Below are 16,131 nucleotides of genomic sequence, written 5' to 3' on the forward strand. Positions count from 1 at the left end.
AATCCCATCACCATCATATTTGCAATACATAAGATTCATTAAACAACAATAACAAGGATCAATTTAATAATCCTTGATTCCCATCAAATCGTCTATCAACTAACGGCAATAGGTAAATCCTTTAGTCCATAACAATTACATATCCATATAAAGGGTTGAGAGAATCCTACTACAAAAAAAATAAATTTTGATGGGTTGATAATTTTGGCAAACCAGCCCACAAAAAGGTCCATAAAGGCATGACCCACCATGTTGGCCATGCCTTGAGCTTTCAAATATCATGGGTTGAAACAACTCTCTAAGGTTTGCATTTCTTCGAACCTTGGCCTAACATGGCCCATGACACAATAGGTCGTGCCAATTTTGACACAACTTCTTAATAGGTCTAATAATGCTCCCTGACATTGCATCCACCATACACTAGTACTTGTTACCACCATAACTTATGATGTATCACTAGCTTATTCAACTTTGATAGTATATCCATTACCCACATACTTGGTAGCCGTATATGGAAACTTGGATGTAACACATTATACCACATTTATATCAACAATTGACTGTCATTGATAAAACTATGGAAACGACTCTCTAAGGCATGTCGATAGAATCAAAATGTTTATAAACTTATGTATAACACATCATACCTCTTTTAACCACCCCCAAACCTTCAATAATATATATATTAATAATAAACCAACACAACAACACAAAATCATCATAACTTTAGAGATAACACAATTGAAGTTCATATTCATATTCGTATTTATATCAATGACAGTCATAAGATTAGATTTGTTAATTATTTTCATATAATTCCCTTCAAATATAAATATTTAATTAATAACCCCTATAAAATACTAGCAATCATGCTTCCTTTCACCCACCTTAGTAGGTATAATATCTCATTAAATTATAATGGAGATCATTAGGGTGACATTACATGTTTTTTTTTTCTCTCAATAAAATAATATGCACTAAGAATGGATATTAATTTATATGATAACTATGATTTTATTAGAAATAAATTTATGCTTAATCACTTAACATATCATTGGTAAACATATATTAATATTTATTTTGAATGTACATTCTTGGGCTGCGCATAAATTTTCTTTGCTACTAAGAAAATTAGTGAGGACTGGGATCAACACAAACAAAATTACCCATGCGTTAAGTCTTTTCTCCTTTTTCTTTTTTAATAAATCAACACTTTTTCTCTATATAAAAAGTCCCGTTTTTTATTTGACTTTTAAAAGAATGTGATCACATTTTAAACTCTTTTTCAAACCACACAAGAAACTTAGATGTTGTCCGTACGGTGATTACAACTTGTTTGAGAAGGGGAGCGACGTCATGAAGAGGAGACTGAAGACTTTTCTTTTCTTCCTTGAGACACCAAACGGCCGAATGGGAATGGAATAAATGAGCGAATGACTTTTGGGCTCTTTAATATGCTTTTAAAAAGAATTTCAAGGTGTGATCTGATATGCCAAACAAAAGACAATGTTAAATGTGTTAGCAGCTTTTCAAGTGGAAGTACTATAGATTCCTTGTTTCTTCATTGCATTTGCATGGTGTTTTCTTCCTACTGAAGTAAGCTAGTTGCCTCTCATTAGTAAAGCTACTTCATTTGACTCTGTAATTCTCAGAAGGATCAGTGGATATGATGATGGAAGGTGAAGGTAGTAGTAGCAGCAAGAAGAGAGGAGTTCAAAATCATAACGATGGCTTCATTAATATTCTCTTTTCTTGGTCTCTTGATGACATTTGTAATGAAAATCTTTTCAGTCATAAGGTTTGCTTTCTTACCCTACTTCATTTTCAGAAACTAATAAATTTTAATAAAGAACTATTTGTAGTTTGTTTCCTTTCTTTTTTTTTTTTTGGCAACGGTTGATCTCATTCAGCAACAAGCTTTAGATGAGACTTCTCTTTACTTTCTAGTGCTTTCATCTTATGTTCAAGTTCATGCTGGCTGAAAATAGTTTAATTGATATTTTATTTCTGAATTGAGTAATTGTTTTATTCCTTTCAGGTGGAAAAAATTCCTGAATCATTTGAGTCTGTCACTCAGTATTTCGAATCATTTGTTTATCCTTTGTTGGAAGAAACACGAGAACAACTGTTTTCACCCATGGAGACCATTTCAAGCGCACCTTATGCTAAGGTGGATGTTTTTAGGCCCCATGGACCTGAGTTACATGATGTTAAGATTGATTACTGGAGGAACAGGTTCAGTAACAATGGTAAAGAGCCTTATAAAACTTTGCCGGGGGATATTTTAATTTTAGCAGATGCGAAGCCTGAAACTATTTCCGGTTTGGAGAGGGTTGGTAGAATGTGTTCTTTTCTATCAGTCATGAAAATCGCAGAGGATGATAATGATAGCACTTCTACTTACTTTAAAGTGAAGGCTTCAAAAAGCATCCAGCAGTTTGAATGGGAGAAATCACTGTTTGTGATTTTCTTGGCAAATATTACTACTAGCAGAAGAATATGGAAATCCTTGAGAATGTCTGGAAATTTGAAGATTATCAACAAAGTTTTATGCAGGAATTCTGTGGTAAGTTTTCTGAAGATGATTTACATATACTATACTTATTCTTGCTGACATACAATGTGTAGTTTTTGATTGAGATTTGCATGTTGAATGACAGTTGGAGGAAAGTTGCCAAGTCTGTTCTGAACTGAATAGGGGCATCTTATATGAGAAATTTGGTAGTGGTTTATCATCAACATTGAATGATTCACAATTGAATGCAGTTCTTGCCTGTCTTGATGGAGTGCGTTGTGATCACAAGTCCTCTGTGCAACTTATATGGGGTCCCCTTGGAACAGGGAAAACTAAAGCTGTTAGTATGTGACAGGACCCATCTCGACCCGCTAATCCTATAACCCTTGAGAATACTGTTATAGGCTTGGAAGGGCGAAATGCATCCTGTATTCTGTTTGAAAAACTTTTCTACACCATAACCTAGCACATAATATAATATCATCTATAGGCCTCTGACTTTTAAATGAGTACATGTCAAAATACATCCTGATTAAAGCCAAGAAATCATAAAATAAACCTGTACTCGGGCCTCTAGCCTTATCATATATATAACAAAACAATTTACATCTTTACTCATTTCAAAAAAATCATGAGAATAGTTTAATTAGGCCTTTGACCCTTCAACATTTCATAAGTTTCTCAAAGAAAACTCAAATATATGTATGCAAATTGGGACACCCACTGAAGATGCTATATTGTGCACAACCTTGGGCAAGTCATTGCTTGACACGGTCCTGGAGATGTCATGGAGGGCAAAATTCTATAAAGGTAAGCTAAAAGCTCAGTGAGTGGGCAGTTTATAAAACATTGTTGCATATGACATATGTATCAATAAAAATATGCAAGAGTTTATAATATATTAACTTATTCGAAGATATTTAATTTCTAAGGAAATAATTGAAACATCACCACTAAAATAAAATCATTTACTGCTAATAATTAAGATTAATCAAGAATATCGCACCTGAACTAATTATTGCAATTCTTATCGAATGAACACACAACCTTCCAAAATATTTCAAAAGTTGCATTTACCAATAAACAAAATTCATGACCACATGCAAATATATTTTTCTTTATATGGTAACACACTTATGGCAACGAGGTTGCCAACAATTCCTATGCATACTTAATATTATGAATAAATTTAAAGGAACACACATTGCATGAGTGATAAAATTATTCTTAGGAAATATCACCTTTAAAAAGAAGATCTGATTGTCAACAACTCATATTTTTATTTTCTTTATTTATTTCTGAACCTCTCACCAATATAATAACTTAAGCTGTACATCACTACTAATATTTTCAAGGAGAAATCTGTCATACCCGATGGATGTCCCCAACACAGGCAGAGCGAGAAAGAATTGTCATATCTGACATGTTAAATCTTGCTTGGGTAGAGCAATTGAGATCTGTCATGCCTGGGGGTAAAATAGTACACAGGCATAGCAACTAAAAATTTGTCATACCTGGCATAAAATACTGCACAGGTAGAGCAATTGAAATCTGTCATGCCTGGGGTAAAATACTACACAGGCAGAGCAACTGAAAATTTGTCATACCTGGGGTAAAATACTGCACAGGCAGAGCAACGAATCACCAGATATGCAACAACATAATTCTCTTAATACCATATTCATAATTTAATAACTCAATAATAAAATCTTAGAATAATCATCATCAGGTAACCACGACCTCGTTATACTAAATTAACTATATTCAATTCTACATCCCACAACAATACCAATTTGGTAGCATTCAACAATATAGTCATATCCATCACTGAATTACGATTTCTTCAACTCTATTGTTATACACCTATTAATAAATAAATTATTTTGCAACTTTAGTCATTCATAAACTGGACTTAAATCACCTACAACTCTACATGCTCACAAACATCAATTCAAATAACATTTAGCCATTTTAAGCCCCCCATAGAACTGTATTTAAATATCTTTCAGTTCTACGGCTACATACAATGTCAAATCAATTAACATTAAAAAATTTCAGTCACCTGTAGAACTGAATTAAATACTTTCAACTTTAAAACTACACAACATTAAATGAATTAACATTCAACAAATCTCAATCACCCGTAGAACTACTTAAATACCTTTCAACTCTACAGTTACTCAACATCAATAATTGAATATTCAGTCGATTGAATTTATGTGAATTCTATTTGATTGTTTATCTGTTTTAACCCTAAGATAGAGAAATCTTATTGTATATTTGAGTATTTCTCTATCTTAATACTATTTTGTTGATTTGTTGTATAGATCCAAAGTGTCATTTGAACAAACATTCATTAGGTCTCTAACATCCTATGATGCATAAAATAAGTCTTAAATACAACATATCAAAACAACACATTTATCACACAAACTATATACATAACCAATCGGATTTGATCAAACTTACCATATCCATCTTATAACTCACTATAGGCTTTAACCTCTTAATTTATATAATTGCTCATGATCAATTTAAATAGATAAAATCACCAAAAAATACCACAACATTCAACATAATGGATTTACAACATAATACATAATTCTTTATACCCATATGTGCATAATCATTCACACAAATCCATATGTTCTTTTTTGTTTTGGCAATTAACCATATACCCTTTCTCGATTTACCAAACCATGAAATATCATCCAAGGATCAAATTAGCACCACATTTTACAAAAATATAAATCAAGTCTTTCTACTTGGACTCTAACAACTAAACGATTCACTATAGATAAAGCCTTCTCTTCCTTAATTAGCTACTAGCCAAAAATCCTTTTCTACTTACCGAAAGAAGCACTCTAGATCTCTCTCTTCTCACTTAGCAAGAAAACTAGATATTTTACAAAAATATAAATCAAGTCTTCCTACTTACTTGGACTCTAACAACTAGACGATTCATTATAGATAAAACATTCTCTTCCTTAATTAGCTACTAGCCAAAAATCCTTTTCTACTTGTCGAAAGAAGCACTCCAGATCTCTCTCTTCTCACTTAGCAAGAAAACTAGATAAGAGAAACTTGAAGATTTATGGGCTAATGATCTCAAAATCCCAGATATGCCTTTTATAAACTCTCATGAGATAACTTACTACATGGGTGTGCATATTAGGCATGCATGATGAGTGATGCAACAAATGAATAGACATGCATAATTCATGCATAATCGTTCACCTACTTAAAATTTCAAAATAAACATGTATTCATATTCTTATGTCTCAAGTACATAAATCCATAAATACATGTAAAAAGATCATTTTACCCTTGAGATATACCTAGGAGTGTTAATTGTAGCGTTCCCATGATCAATTTCATGATCACTTTGATATATGCCCAACATTCCTACTTCAAAAGTTATATCCGATCTTGTACAAGTCTATAGATACATTAAACCTCTAAAGGCATTTGGAATTGATTCCATTTTTTTTATTTGGCTATAGTTCATTTTTGGATATTACATGAGACTGAATTTAGCACCCTTTTTTATGGAAACAACCATGGATGAACATTTACTCATTGAAAATTTCAAGAATTGTACTTATATATACTTTCTAAGGTAGACTTATAATTCCTTATGATATTTTTCTAAATATTTTATTTTGATAACATAAAAAGCTTGTCTCATATCTTTCATCTTAAAATTCTTTGGGAGAAAATCTTTTCTTTCATGTAATTTGCAAATCTCTTTGTTTCAATGAGTCTTCAACCAAGAAAGACTTGAAACAAATTTTAATTCAAAAATAACATTTTATAATATATTTCATTGCATAAGAAAATATATAAATATAAGACTTTGACCCTTAAAAATATACATAATCTTATCTTATTATATCATTAATAATGTGTTATCGTATGTTTATCATTTTTTTTAAACAAAATATACTAGCTTTCATATGTCATACATCATTTGAGATGTGAAATTTGAGATGGATAATATTACTCTTGCTTTTAATTATTTATATATAAAGGTCATAGACACATCATTTGAGATATGAATTTTTCATATGCTTTTTAGGATGAGTAGTATTATTCAAAATATATTATAGATATTTAGAAAAACAATAAAGAATACTAAACAATTGAAAAATTTGCCCTAATGTTAAAATTTATTAATGGTAAATTATTAATGGCTGAATGACTATTTCTCTCTCAAAGTTTTATGAAATGACAATTCCCACCATTTAAGTTTGAAAAAGCTATTTTTCACCCATTTGTTAAAATCATCTGTTAGTTTTAATTGTCAAAAGGTATTGTGTCATTTTGTCCAAATATTATAATAGTATTAATATTAGATAGAGTTGATAATTTTTAATACAGCCTGTTAATCTAACTTGACATGACTGAAAAAATCAAATTAAGGTTGAGTTTTTTTGACACATATGTTAATTCGAGTCAACGTAACACCACTTAAAACAAAATAAAAGCATCTTTGGGTTAACACAAAAATAATTCAAATTAACTTACACTAACTCGAATGCTCAGGAAATGCTTACTGTAGTTCAAATCATCTCTAACATACATATATAAAAACTTTCACATAATCCTTCAAAACACATGATTAACATACTAAATCCCATCACCATCATATTTGCAATACATAACATTCATTAAGCAATAGTAACAAGGATCAATTTAATCATCCTTGATTCCCGTTAGATCCTCTATCAAATAATGGTAGAGGGTAAATCCTTCAATCTACAACAATCACATATCATATAAGGGGTTGAGAGAATCCTACTTACCTGATAATTCTATTGCAAGAAAATCAAATTTCATGAGTTGATAATTTTGGCAAACTAGTCCACAAAGAAGTCCATAAAGGCATGACCCACCATGTTGGTCGTGCCTTGAGCTTTCAAATTTCATGGGTTCACATTTTTTTGAACCTTGGCCTAACATGGCCCATGACACAATAAGTCGTGTCAATTTTGACATAGCCTCTTGATAGGTCTAATAATGCTCCCTGACATTCCATCCACCATACATTAGTACTTGTTACCACCATAACTTATGATGTATCACTAGCTTATTCAACTTTGATAGTACATCCATTACCCACATACTTGGTAGCCGTATATGGAAACTTGTGTGTAACACATTATACCACATTTATATCAACAATTGACTGTCATTGATATAAATATGGAAACAACTCCCTAAGGCATGTTGATAGAATCAAAATGTTTATAAACTTTTGTATAACACATCATACCACTTTTAACCACCCCTAAACCTTCAAAAATATTTATATTAACAATAAACCAACACGACAACACAAAATCAGCATAACTTTAGAGATAACACAATTGAAGTTCATATTCATATTTATATCAATGTCAGTCATAAGATTAGATTTGTTAAATATTTTCATATAATTCCCTTCAAATATAAATATTTAATTAATAACCCCTATAATATTCTAGCAACCCACCTTAGTAGGTATAATATCTCGTTAAATTATAATGGAGAATATTAGGGTGACATTAAATGTTTTTTTTTCAAATAAAATAATATGCACTAAGAATGGATATTAATTTATATGGTAACTATGATTTTATTAGAAATAAATTTGTGTTTAATCACTTAACATATCATTAGTAAACATAAATTAATATTTATTTTGAATGTACATTCTTGGGTTGGGAATAATTTTTCTTTGCAACTAAGAAAATTACCACAGACAGTTGACAATAATGGGTATACGTGGAAGCATCTGAGTTTTGAGAGGACTTGAGTCAACACAAACAACATTATCCACGTGTTCGGTCTTTTCACCTATTTATTTCTGGCCAAAAGACTTATTCCCACCCAAGGTATAGTGAAATGCTTATCCATCTGTTAGTTTTGACAATTATAATTAGGGATAAAATTGTTATTTAAAGATTTTTATTTAAATAAAAAATTGATTTTTTTAACCCTTTAGTTTTAAAAATAATCATTTAAACAAACAAAAATTTATTTCTTTTTTCTCCGTTAGTTCTAAAAACTAACTATTTTTTCCCAACTTAATTTTAAAAAATTAATCTTTCATCCCCAGTATACATATTTTTAGGGTTTTATATTTTAGAATAAACGCCGCCTCCTTAAACTTTGAAACATTGCATTTGCACCTCAAAAACTCTATTTCATCTTTCTAGCAGCCGTTCTTCCTAGCGTCCCTCTCTGACAACATCTCTCCTCCCTCCTTGGTGGTTTTTCAATGCAAAAAACCATCGAAAATTTGATCAAAATGGTTGAATTTTTGCACATGGATTTGTGCAAAAATCACACATATCTGTGCAACAATCTATGCATCGATGATGCACAGATCTTTCGAATGACATCCTATAGAATGGGTGTCATCCATGCAATGTTGTTTAGCTAAGCTATGTGTCCTTGATACATAGATCGTCACACAAATCTATGCAATTTTTTCACAGATCCATGTGAGAAAATCTAGCCATTTTGGTCTGATTTTCAATAGTTTCCGTGTAGAAACCACCATGGAGGAAGGGGAGATGCCATCGGAGAAAAGTGTTGGAAAGAACAACCGTTGAAAAGATGGAATGAATTTTTGGGGTGTAAATGCAATGTTCTAAAGTTTGAGTTAGGGGAAAATGGTTAGTTTTTAAAACTAAAGAGGAAAAAAGAAATAACTTTCTTTTGTTTAAATAAAAATCTTTAAATGATGATTTTATCCTTGAGTGTAACAACCAAAACTAATGGATGGGTGGATATTTGAGTTTTTAAAACTTAGTAGGGGTCACTTTGGGTTTTTGGGCTTTCAGTATGCCTTGGGTGGGAATAAGTTATTTGGCCTTTCTTTTTGAATAATTCAAAACTTTTTCTCTTTATAAAAGTTCTATTTTTTAATGGGAAATTATAATAAATGTCCAAAATTAGAGAGCGTTAAGCAAAATTACCCAAAACTCTAAGGTTTAAACAAAAATGCCCTCAATTTGGCAAATGACCAAACTACCCTTTTATATAAACCCCACATTTCTCACAGATTTACTGTTCAAAATCAGAGAAAATTTGAATATCCCATGGGTCTCCCACGGGTCAACGGGTTTTCACCTTTTTCATCGACTTTTTGTGTTTTCTAGCCATCGAAAATGACAAAGAAAGATAGTACATCATCTCACTTCTTGTTTGAATCAATTTATTGTTAGAATTATTGAGATTTGAGGGAGATTTTGAGGTTTGAATGTTTAGTGTTTCGATTTTGAACAATGCATAAAATGTTTTGATTTTTGATTATTTTGCTTGAATTTCTTGAGGGGTTTTGTGTTATTGGATGTGTAGATTTGATTTGTGTTGAAATTAGAGGCTGAAATGCTGATTTTTGGCCAAAAAAAGGGTTAGATTTGTCGATGTTGCGGTAACTCCCATGGGTGCCCGTGGGGTGGGGGGAAATTTAATGTTTTCAAAATTTTAGGGGGAGGGGGAACCGAGGGAGATCCACGAGGGTCCGAGGAGTTACGAGGCCTGTAATATATCAACGCGAAGATCATTTCAAGTTCTATAATGAAACCAACTTTGCTCATTGCACCAAATTTGGAGGCCAAAATAAAACTGTTTCAGTGTGTATTATGCAGTTTTTTTTGTTTTATTAAATTTAGGATTTTCAGTTTTTATGGTTTTGAGTTTGTTTGTGACCGGGCTAGACTTTTTTGATATGTAATTTTCAAATTTGATATTTGTAATTATTATATGCTTTTTAGACACGTTTTACAATGTAATTACGAAATTTTTGATCAATTTTTCAGTTTTCTCATTCATAAGCTATTTGAATGTGTAGTTTTCAAAATTTAGATATGTTTTTTTAGATTTGTGAATAATTTTTTGATTATTGACATTCTAGGGTATTTCAATATATCTATTCATTCATAACATGTTATTTTCAATGTAGTTTTCACGAATTGATTTTTTTTTATTTGAATTCATAAATACGAATTTCTTTTTTTCGAACGAACCTGTGGCAATCGATATTAAGTAAAAATGAGAGTAAAAGTGAGTATTTAAGTGATATAAGAAATATATGTAATGAGAGTGAGAGTGAGGGAGTTTATATAAATGTGACAAAGGGTAATTTTGGTATTTTAAAAAAATTAGGGCGTTTTTGTTTAGGAATCAAACGACAGAATGGGAATGGAATAAATGTGCAAATGACTTTTGGGCTCTTTAATATGCTTTTAAAAAGTATCCCAAACAAAACGCAATGTTAAATGTGTTAGTATCTTTTGAAGTGGAAGTAAGTACTATAGATTCCTTGTTACGTCATCAAGAGGAGACTGAAGACTTTTCTTTTCTTCCTTGAGACATCAAATGGCTGAATGGGAATGGAATAAATGGGCAAATGACTTTTGGGCTCTTTAACATGCTTTTAAAAAGTATCCCAAACAAAACGCAATGTTAAATTTGTTAGTATCTTTTGAAATGGAAGTAAGTACTATAGATTCCTTGTTATGTCAAGAAGAGGAGACTGAAGACTTTTCTTTTCTTCCTTGAGACATCAAATGGCTGAATGGGAATGGAATAAATGAGCAAATGACTTTTGGGCTCTTTAATATGCTTTTAAAAAGGGGAAAGTGAAATTTTTACCTTCATTGTAATCCGTGTATACAAAAATATCACTCATTCTAAAGCTTAAACAATTATACCACAACAATAATCTGGTTTCCCAAAATACCCTTTCTTCTACATTTCTCTACAACTTTTTTTCTCTTCTTTCTCATTTTTCAAGTGATAAAAGAATCAAATAGAAAATAGAATAAATGCTTCAAAAACAAAAGAAGAAAGGAAAAAACTGAAAAAGGAAATAGATTTCAGATTAAGAATTCTTTACTGAAAAAAAGGTTAAAAAGGTTGGCAGAAAAAAAAATGGAAAAAAAACTGGTTGGCGAACCTTATTATGTAGATTTCAGATTTCAGAATAAGATAGACATTTAATTAAAAAAAACTGGAAAAAAAAAATTAAAAAGGGTTGGTGTGGGTTGGCCACATGCCAACCCTTTTATAATTTTTGAGGGTTGGCATGACGCCAACCCATAATATTTTTTTACAGGCAAAGGGTTGACGTCACAACGCCACCAACCCTTTATATTATATAATATAATATATTTTATATAATATAATATTATATATTATATATTATATTAAAATATAATACTGCAACCTTTTTTACTGACATGGCCCCATCCCTTTATAAAATATAATGCTTCTGCAATAAAAATATTAAAATATAATGCATCTGCAATAAATATACAAGGATTGACATGACCCCCCACCCTTTTATAAAATAAAATAAAATAAAGGGTTGCCCAGACGCCAACCCTTTATAAAATCGCCAACTCTTTTATTTTAATTTTTAAAGGCTGTAGTACTATGCTAAATTTTTTCAAAAAGTGCTTCTAGATAAAATAATGTCTTGAGACTGTACTTTTATATTATATATTATATATTGTAATATTAATATTATAATATTTTTTTAATTATAATATTATAATATATTATAATTATAATAATATTATATAATATAATATATTATATTATAATATTATTATAATATTATATATTATAATATATTATATTTAATAACATAATATATATTATATTATATAATATATATTATTATATTATAATATAATATAATTATATTATATTATAATATAATATAATTATATTATATTATAAAGGGTTGGCGTGGGACGCCAGCCCTTTGCCTATTTTAATTATGGTTGGCGTTAGGCCAACCCTTGGGGTTAATGCCAACCTAGAAAACCCAGCAACTTTCACGCCAATGATTTTTTTTTTCACTTAAACGCAAACTTTTTTTCAGTTTTAATCCTTAAATGTTAATTTTTTTTTTTCAGTTAAATCTTACTAAATGATCTTCTTTGATGATCATTTCTTCCAAGGTATAAAGTGGATGTGGTTGAGTTTTTTTGTGGGTTGCTCTTTTTTTTTTTATATCCTCACTTTGAAGAATTCTTAATCTGAAGAATTCAGTTTTTTCCTTCCTTTTTTTGTTTTTGAAGATGAGGATGAAGAGAGTAAGGATCTCTCTACATGATTTCTTTATCACTTTGAAAGAAGAAGAAGAAGAAGAAGAGAGAAAAAAGTTACAGAGAAGAAAAGAGAAAATATATGCATGAAAGATTAAAGAGGGGTATCTTGGGGAAGTTGATTATTGTTGTGGTATATTTGTTTAAGCTTTAGGATAGGTGACATTTTTGTATACACAGATTAAAATAGTGGTAAAAATTTCAATTTCCTTTTAAAAAGTATCCCAAACAAAACGCAATGTTAAATTTGTTGTATCTTTTGAAGTGGAAGTAAGTACTATAGATTCCTTGTTATGTCATGAAGAGGAGACTGAAGACTTTTCTTTTCTTCCTTGAGACATCAAATGGCTGAATGGGAATGGAATAAATGAGCAAATGACTTTTGGGCTCTTTAATATGCTTTTAAAAAGTATCCCAAACAAAACGCAATGTTAAATTTGTTAGTATCTTTTGAAGTGGAAGTAAGTACTATAGATTCCTTGTTATGTCATGAAGAGGAGACTGAAGACTTTTCTTTTCTTCCTTGAGACATCAAAGGGCTGAATGGGAATGGAATAAATAAGCAAATGACTTTTGGGCTATTTAATATGCTTTTAAAAAGTTTCCCAAACAAAACGCAATGTTCAATTTGTTAGTATCTTTTGAAGTGGAAGTAAGTACTATAGATTCCTTTTTTCTTCATTGCATTTGCATGGTGTTTTCTTCCTACTGAAGTAAGCTAGTTGTCTCTCATTAGTAAAGCTACTTCATTTGACTGTGTAATTCTCAGAAGAAGGATCAATGGATATGATGATGGAAGGTGAAGGTAGTAGTAGCAGCAAGAAGAGAGGAGTACAAAATCATGACGATGGCTTCATTAATACTCTCTTTTCTTGGTCTCTTGATGACATTCGTAACGAAAATCTTTTCAGTCATAAGGTTTGCTTTCTTTACTCTTCTTCATTTTCAGTAACTAATAAATTTTAATAAAGAAACTCATATTTTATATTTATATCCCTAGGATATACCAGTTAATAATTTTCAATTTCATTTCACGAAAATGTCAACTGGGTAATAGCTATTGTTCGATGCTATGTTTGTTTGGCTTTTTAATTGTTACGTTCGGCGTTTCCCTTTTAATCATCTGTAATGTTCAGTTGTCTATGAAAATGAAGCAATGTTTTTAACTGCGGCATTGGCGTTTCCCGCTCATTCTTGTGTAAATGTTGGGGATGCTCCTCTCTTATTAGTGCAGTGCGGGTTTACAAAAAGAAATATTTGTAGTTTGTTTCCTTTTTTTTTATTTTTATTTTTTTGGCAACGGTTGATCTCATTCAGCAACAAGCTTTAGATGAGATTTCTCTTTACTTTCTAGTGCTTTCATCTTATGTTCAAGTTCATTGATATTTTATTACTGAATTGAGTAATTGTTTTATTCCTTTCAGGTGGAAAAAATTCCGGAATCATTTGAATCTGTCACTCAGTATTTGGGGTCATTTGTTTATCCTTTGTTGGAAGAAACACGAGCAGAACTGTTTTCACCTATGGAGACCATTTCAAGAGCACCTTATGCTAAGGTGGATGTTTTTAGGCCTCATGGATCTGAGTTATTTGATGTTAAGATTGATTACTGGAGGAACAGGTTCAGTAACAATGGTAAAGAGCCTTATAAAACTTTGCCGGGGGATATTTTAATTTTAGCAGATGCGAAACCTGAAACTATTTCCGACTTGGAGAGGGTTGGTAGAATGTGGTCTTTTCTATCAGTCATGAAAATCGCTGAGGATGATAATGATAGCACTTCTACTTACTTTAAAGTGAAGGCTTCAAAAAGCATCCAGCAGTTTGAATGGGAGAAATCACTGTTTGTGATTTTCTTGGCAAATATTACTACTAACAGAAGAATATGGAAATCCCTGAACATGTCTGGAAATTTGAAGATTATCAAAAAAGTTTTACGCGGGAATTCTGTGGTAAGTTTTCTGAAGATGATTTACTTATACTATACTTATTCTTGATGACATACATTGTGTAGTTTTTGATTGAGACTTGCATGTTGCATGACAGTCGGAGGAAAGTTGCCAAGTCTGTTCTGAACTGAATGGAGGGATCTTATACGAGAAATTTGGTAGTGGTTTATCATCAACATTGAATGATTCGCAATTGAATGCAGTTCTTGCCTGTCTTGATGGAGTGCGTTGTGATCACAAGTCCTCTGTGCAACTTATATGGGGTCCCCCTGGAACAGGGAAAACTAAAGCTGTTAGTATGCTTCTCTTTACGCTGTTGAAAACAAAATGCAGAACCCTTACTTGTGCCCCGACGAATGTTGCAATTACAGAAGTTGCTTCCCGTGTTCTGAAGCTGCTGAAAGAATCGATTAAAACTGATGACTATGGAAGTGAGACTCTGATGCTTCCTCTTGGAGATATTCTCTTGTTTGGGAGTAAGGAGAGACTCAAAGTTGGTCAAGAAATAGAAGAAATATATTTGGATTATCGCGTTAAAAAGCTTTCAGAGTGTTTTGGTACGCTGACTGGCTGGAGGCATTGCTTCTCATCCATGATGGATTTACTTGAAGATTGTGTTTCTCAGTATCACATTTTCTTGGAGAATAAATTGATAAAGAAGAGAGAAAGTGTTGACAAAAATGAAGTCAAAGAGAATTACAGGAATATGGAAATGGAAGGTGACAATGAGGAGTTTAAGTCATTTCTTGAATTTGTGAGAGATAGATTTAAACATACTGCCACTCCTCTTAGGAATTGTATATTTATCTTCTGCACTCACATACCCAAACGTTTCATTTTGGAAAGTAATTTTCAAAATATGATAGATCTTATCAGTTTACTTGATTCTTTCGAAACTTTGTTGTTTGAAAAAAATGTAGTTTCTGATGAGCTACAAGAGCTCTTTTCACATTCAGTAGCTGAAGAGTTTTTTTCGTCACCTGGGCATAGAAATTACTTGTTGCAGAAAAGGAGAGGTGAATGCCATACAGTTTTAAGAAATCTTCAGGATTCCTTTAGTAAACTTAAGTTTCCAAGTGGTGTGAACATAGATTCATTAAAATATTTCTGCTTTACAACAGCTTCTGTAATATTTTGCACTGCTTCTAGTTCATTTAAGCTGCGTTCAGTGGCCATGGAACCACTGAACGTTCTGGTCATTGATGAAGCGGCACAACTAAAAGAAAGTGAGTCGACCATACCCCTGCAACTGTTGGGCCTAAATCATACTATTCTCTTTGGGGATGAGTGCCAATTGCCAGCAACGGTTAAAAGCAAGGTATGGTTTATGTTATTTCAACAGTTCTGGTGACTTTTTTGTATTTGGCCTTTGCTTTACTTTTTAAGTTCCTTTGTTTGGCTTTTTTTTTTTTTCAGGTTTGTGATGAAGCTTCATTCGGGAGAAGCTTATTTGAGAGATCAAACACCCAAATAGTGGCATGAGAAGTTTGATTATGCAATTCTATGTGATGGTTTTTCTTCTATTGAAATAGATAAATATATTTATTTTAAACTAGTT

The 16,131-nt window shown here is 31.5% G+C and overlaps 1 protein-coding gene across 2 annotated transcripts; it reads left to right on the forward strand.

Moving 5' to 3' along the window:
• Nucleotides 1-1,502: 1,502 nt before the first annotated feature.
• Nucleotides 1,503-16,128, forward strand: LOC123203508 (helicase sen1-like). 2 transcript variants are annotated; one of them, XM_044619881.1, is made up of 5 exons: nucleotides 1,503-1,798; nucleotides 2,039-2,566; nucleotides 2,661-2,826; nucleotides 14,837-15,891; nucleotides 15,990-16,128. In XM_044619881.1, the coding sequence occupies exons 1-5, from the start codon at nucleotides 1,667-1,669 to the stop codon at nucleotides 16,053-16,055; spliced, it is 1,947 nt and encodes a 648-aa protein (XP_044475816.1). In that variant the 5' UTR covers nucleotides 1,503-1,666; the 3' UTR covers nucleotides 16,056-16,128. The 2 variants fall into 2 exon arrangements, with proteins under 2 accessions (XP_044475816.1, XP_044475815.1); XM_044619880.1 differs by lacking the exons at nucleotides 1,503-1,798; nucleotides 2,039-2,566; nucleotides 2,661-2,826 and adding exons at nucleotides 13,266-13,542; nucleotides 14,049-14,576 and having other exon boundaries at nucleotides 14,671-15,891.
• The last annotated feature ends 3 nt before the right edge of the window (nucleotides 16,129-16,131 follow it).

This window comes from Mangifera indica, chromosome 19, assembly GCF_011075055.1.
Source record: "Mangifera indica cultivar Alphonso chromosome 19, CATAS_Mindica_2.1, whole genome shotgun sequence".
In the NCBI taxonomy this organism is placed as follows: Eukaryota; Viridiplantae; Streptophyta; class Magnoliopsida; order Sapindales; family Anacardiaceae; genus Mangifera; species Mangifera indica.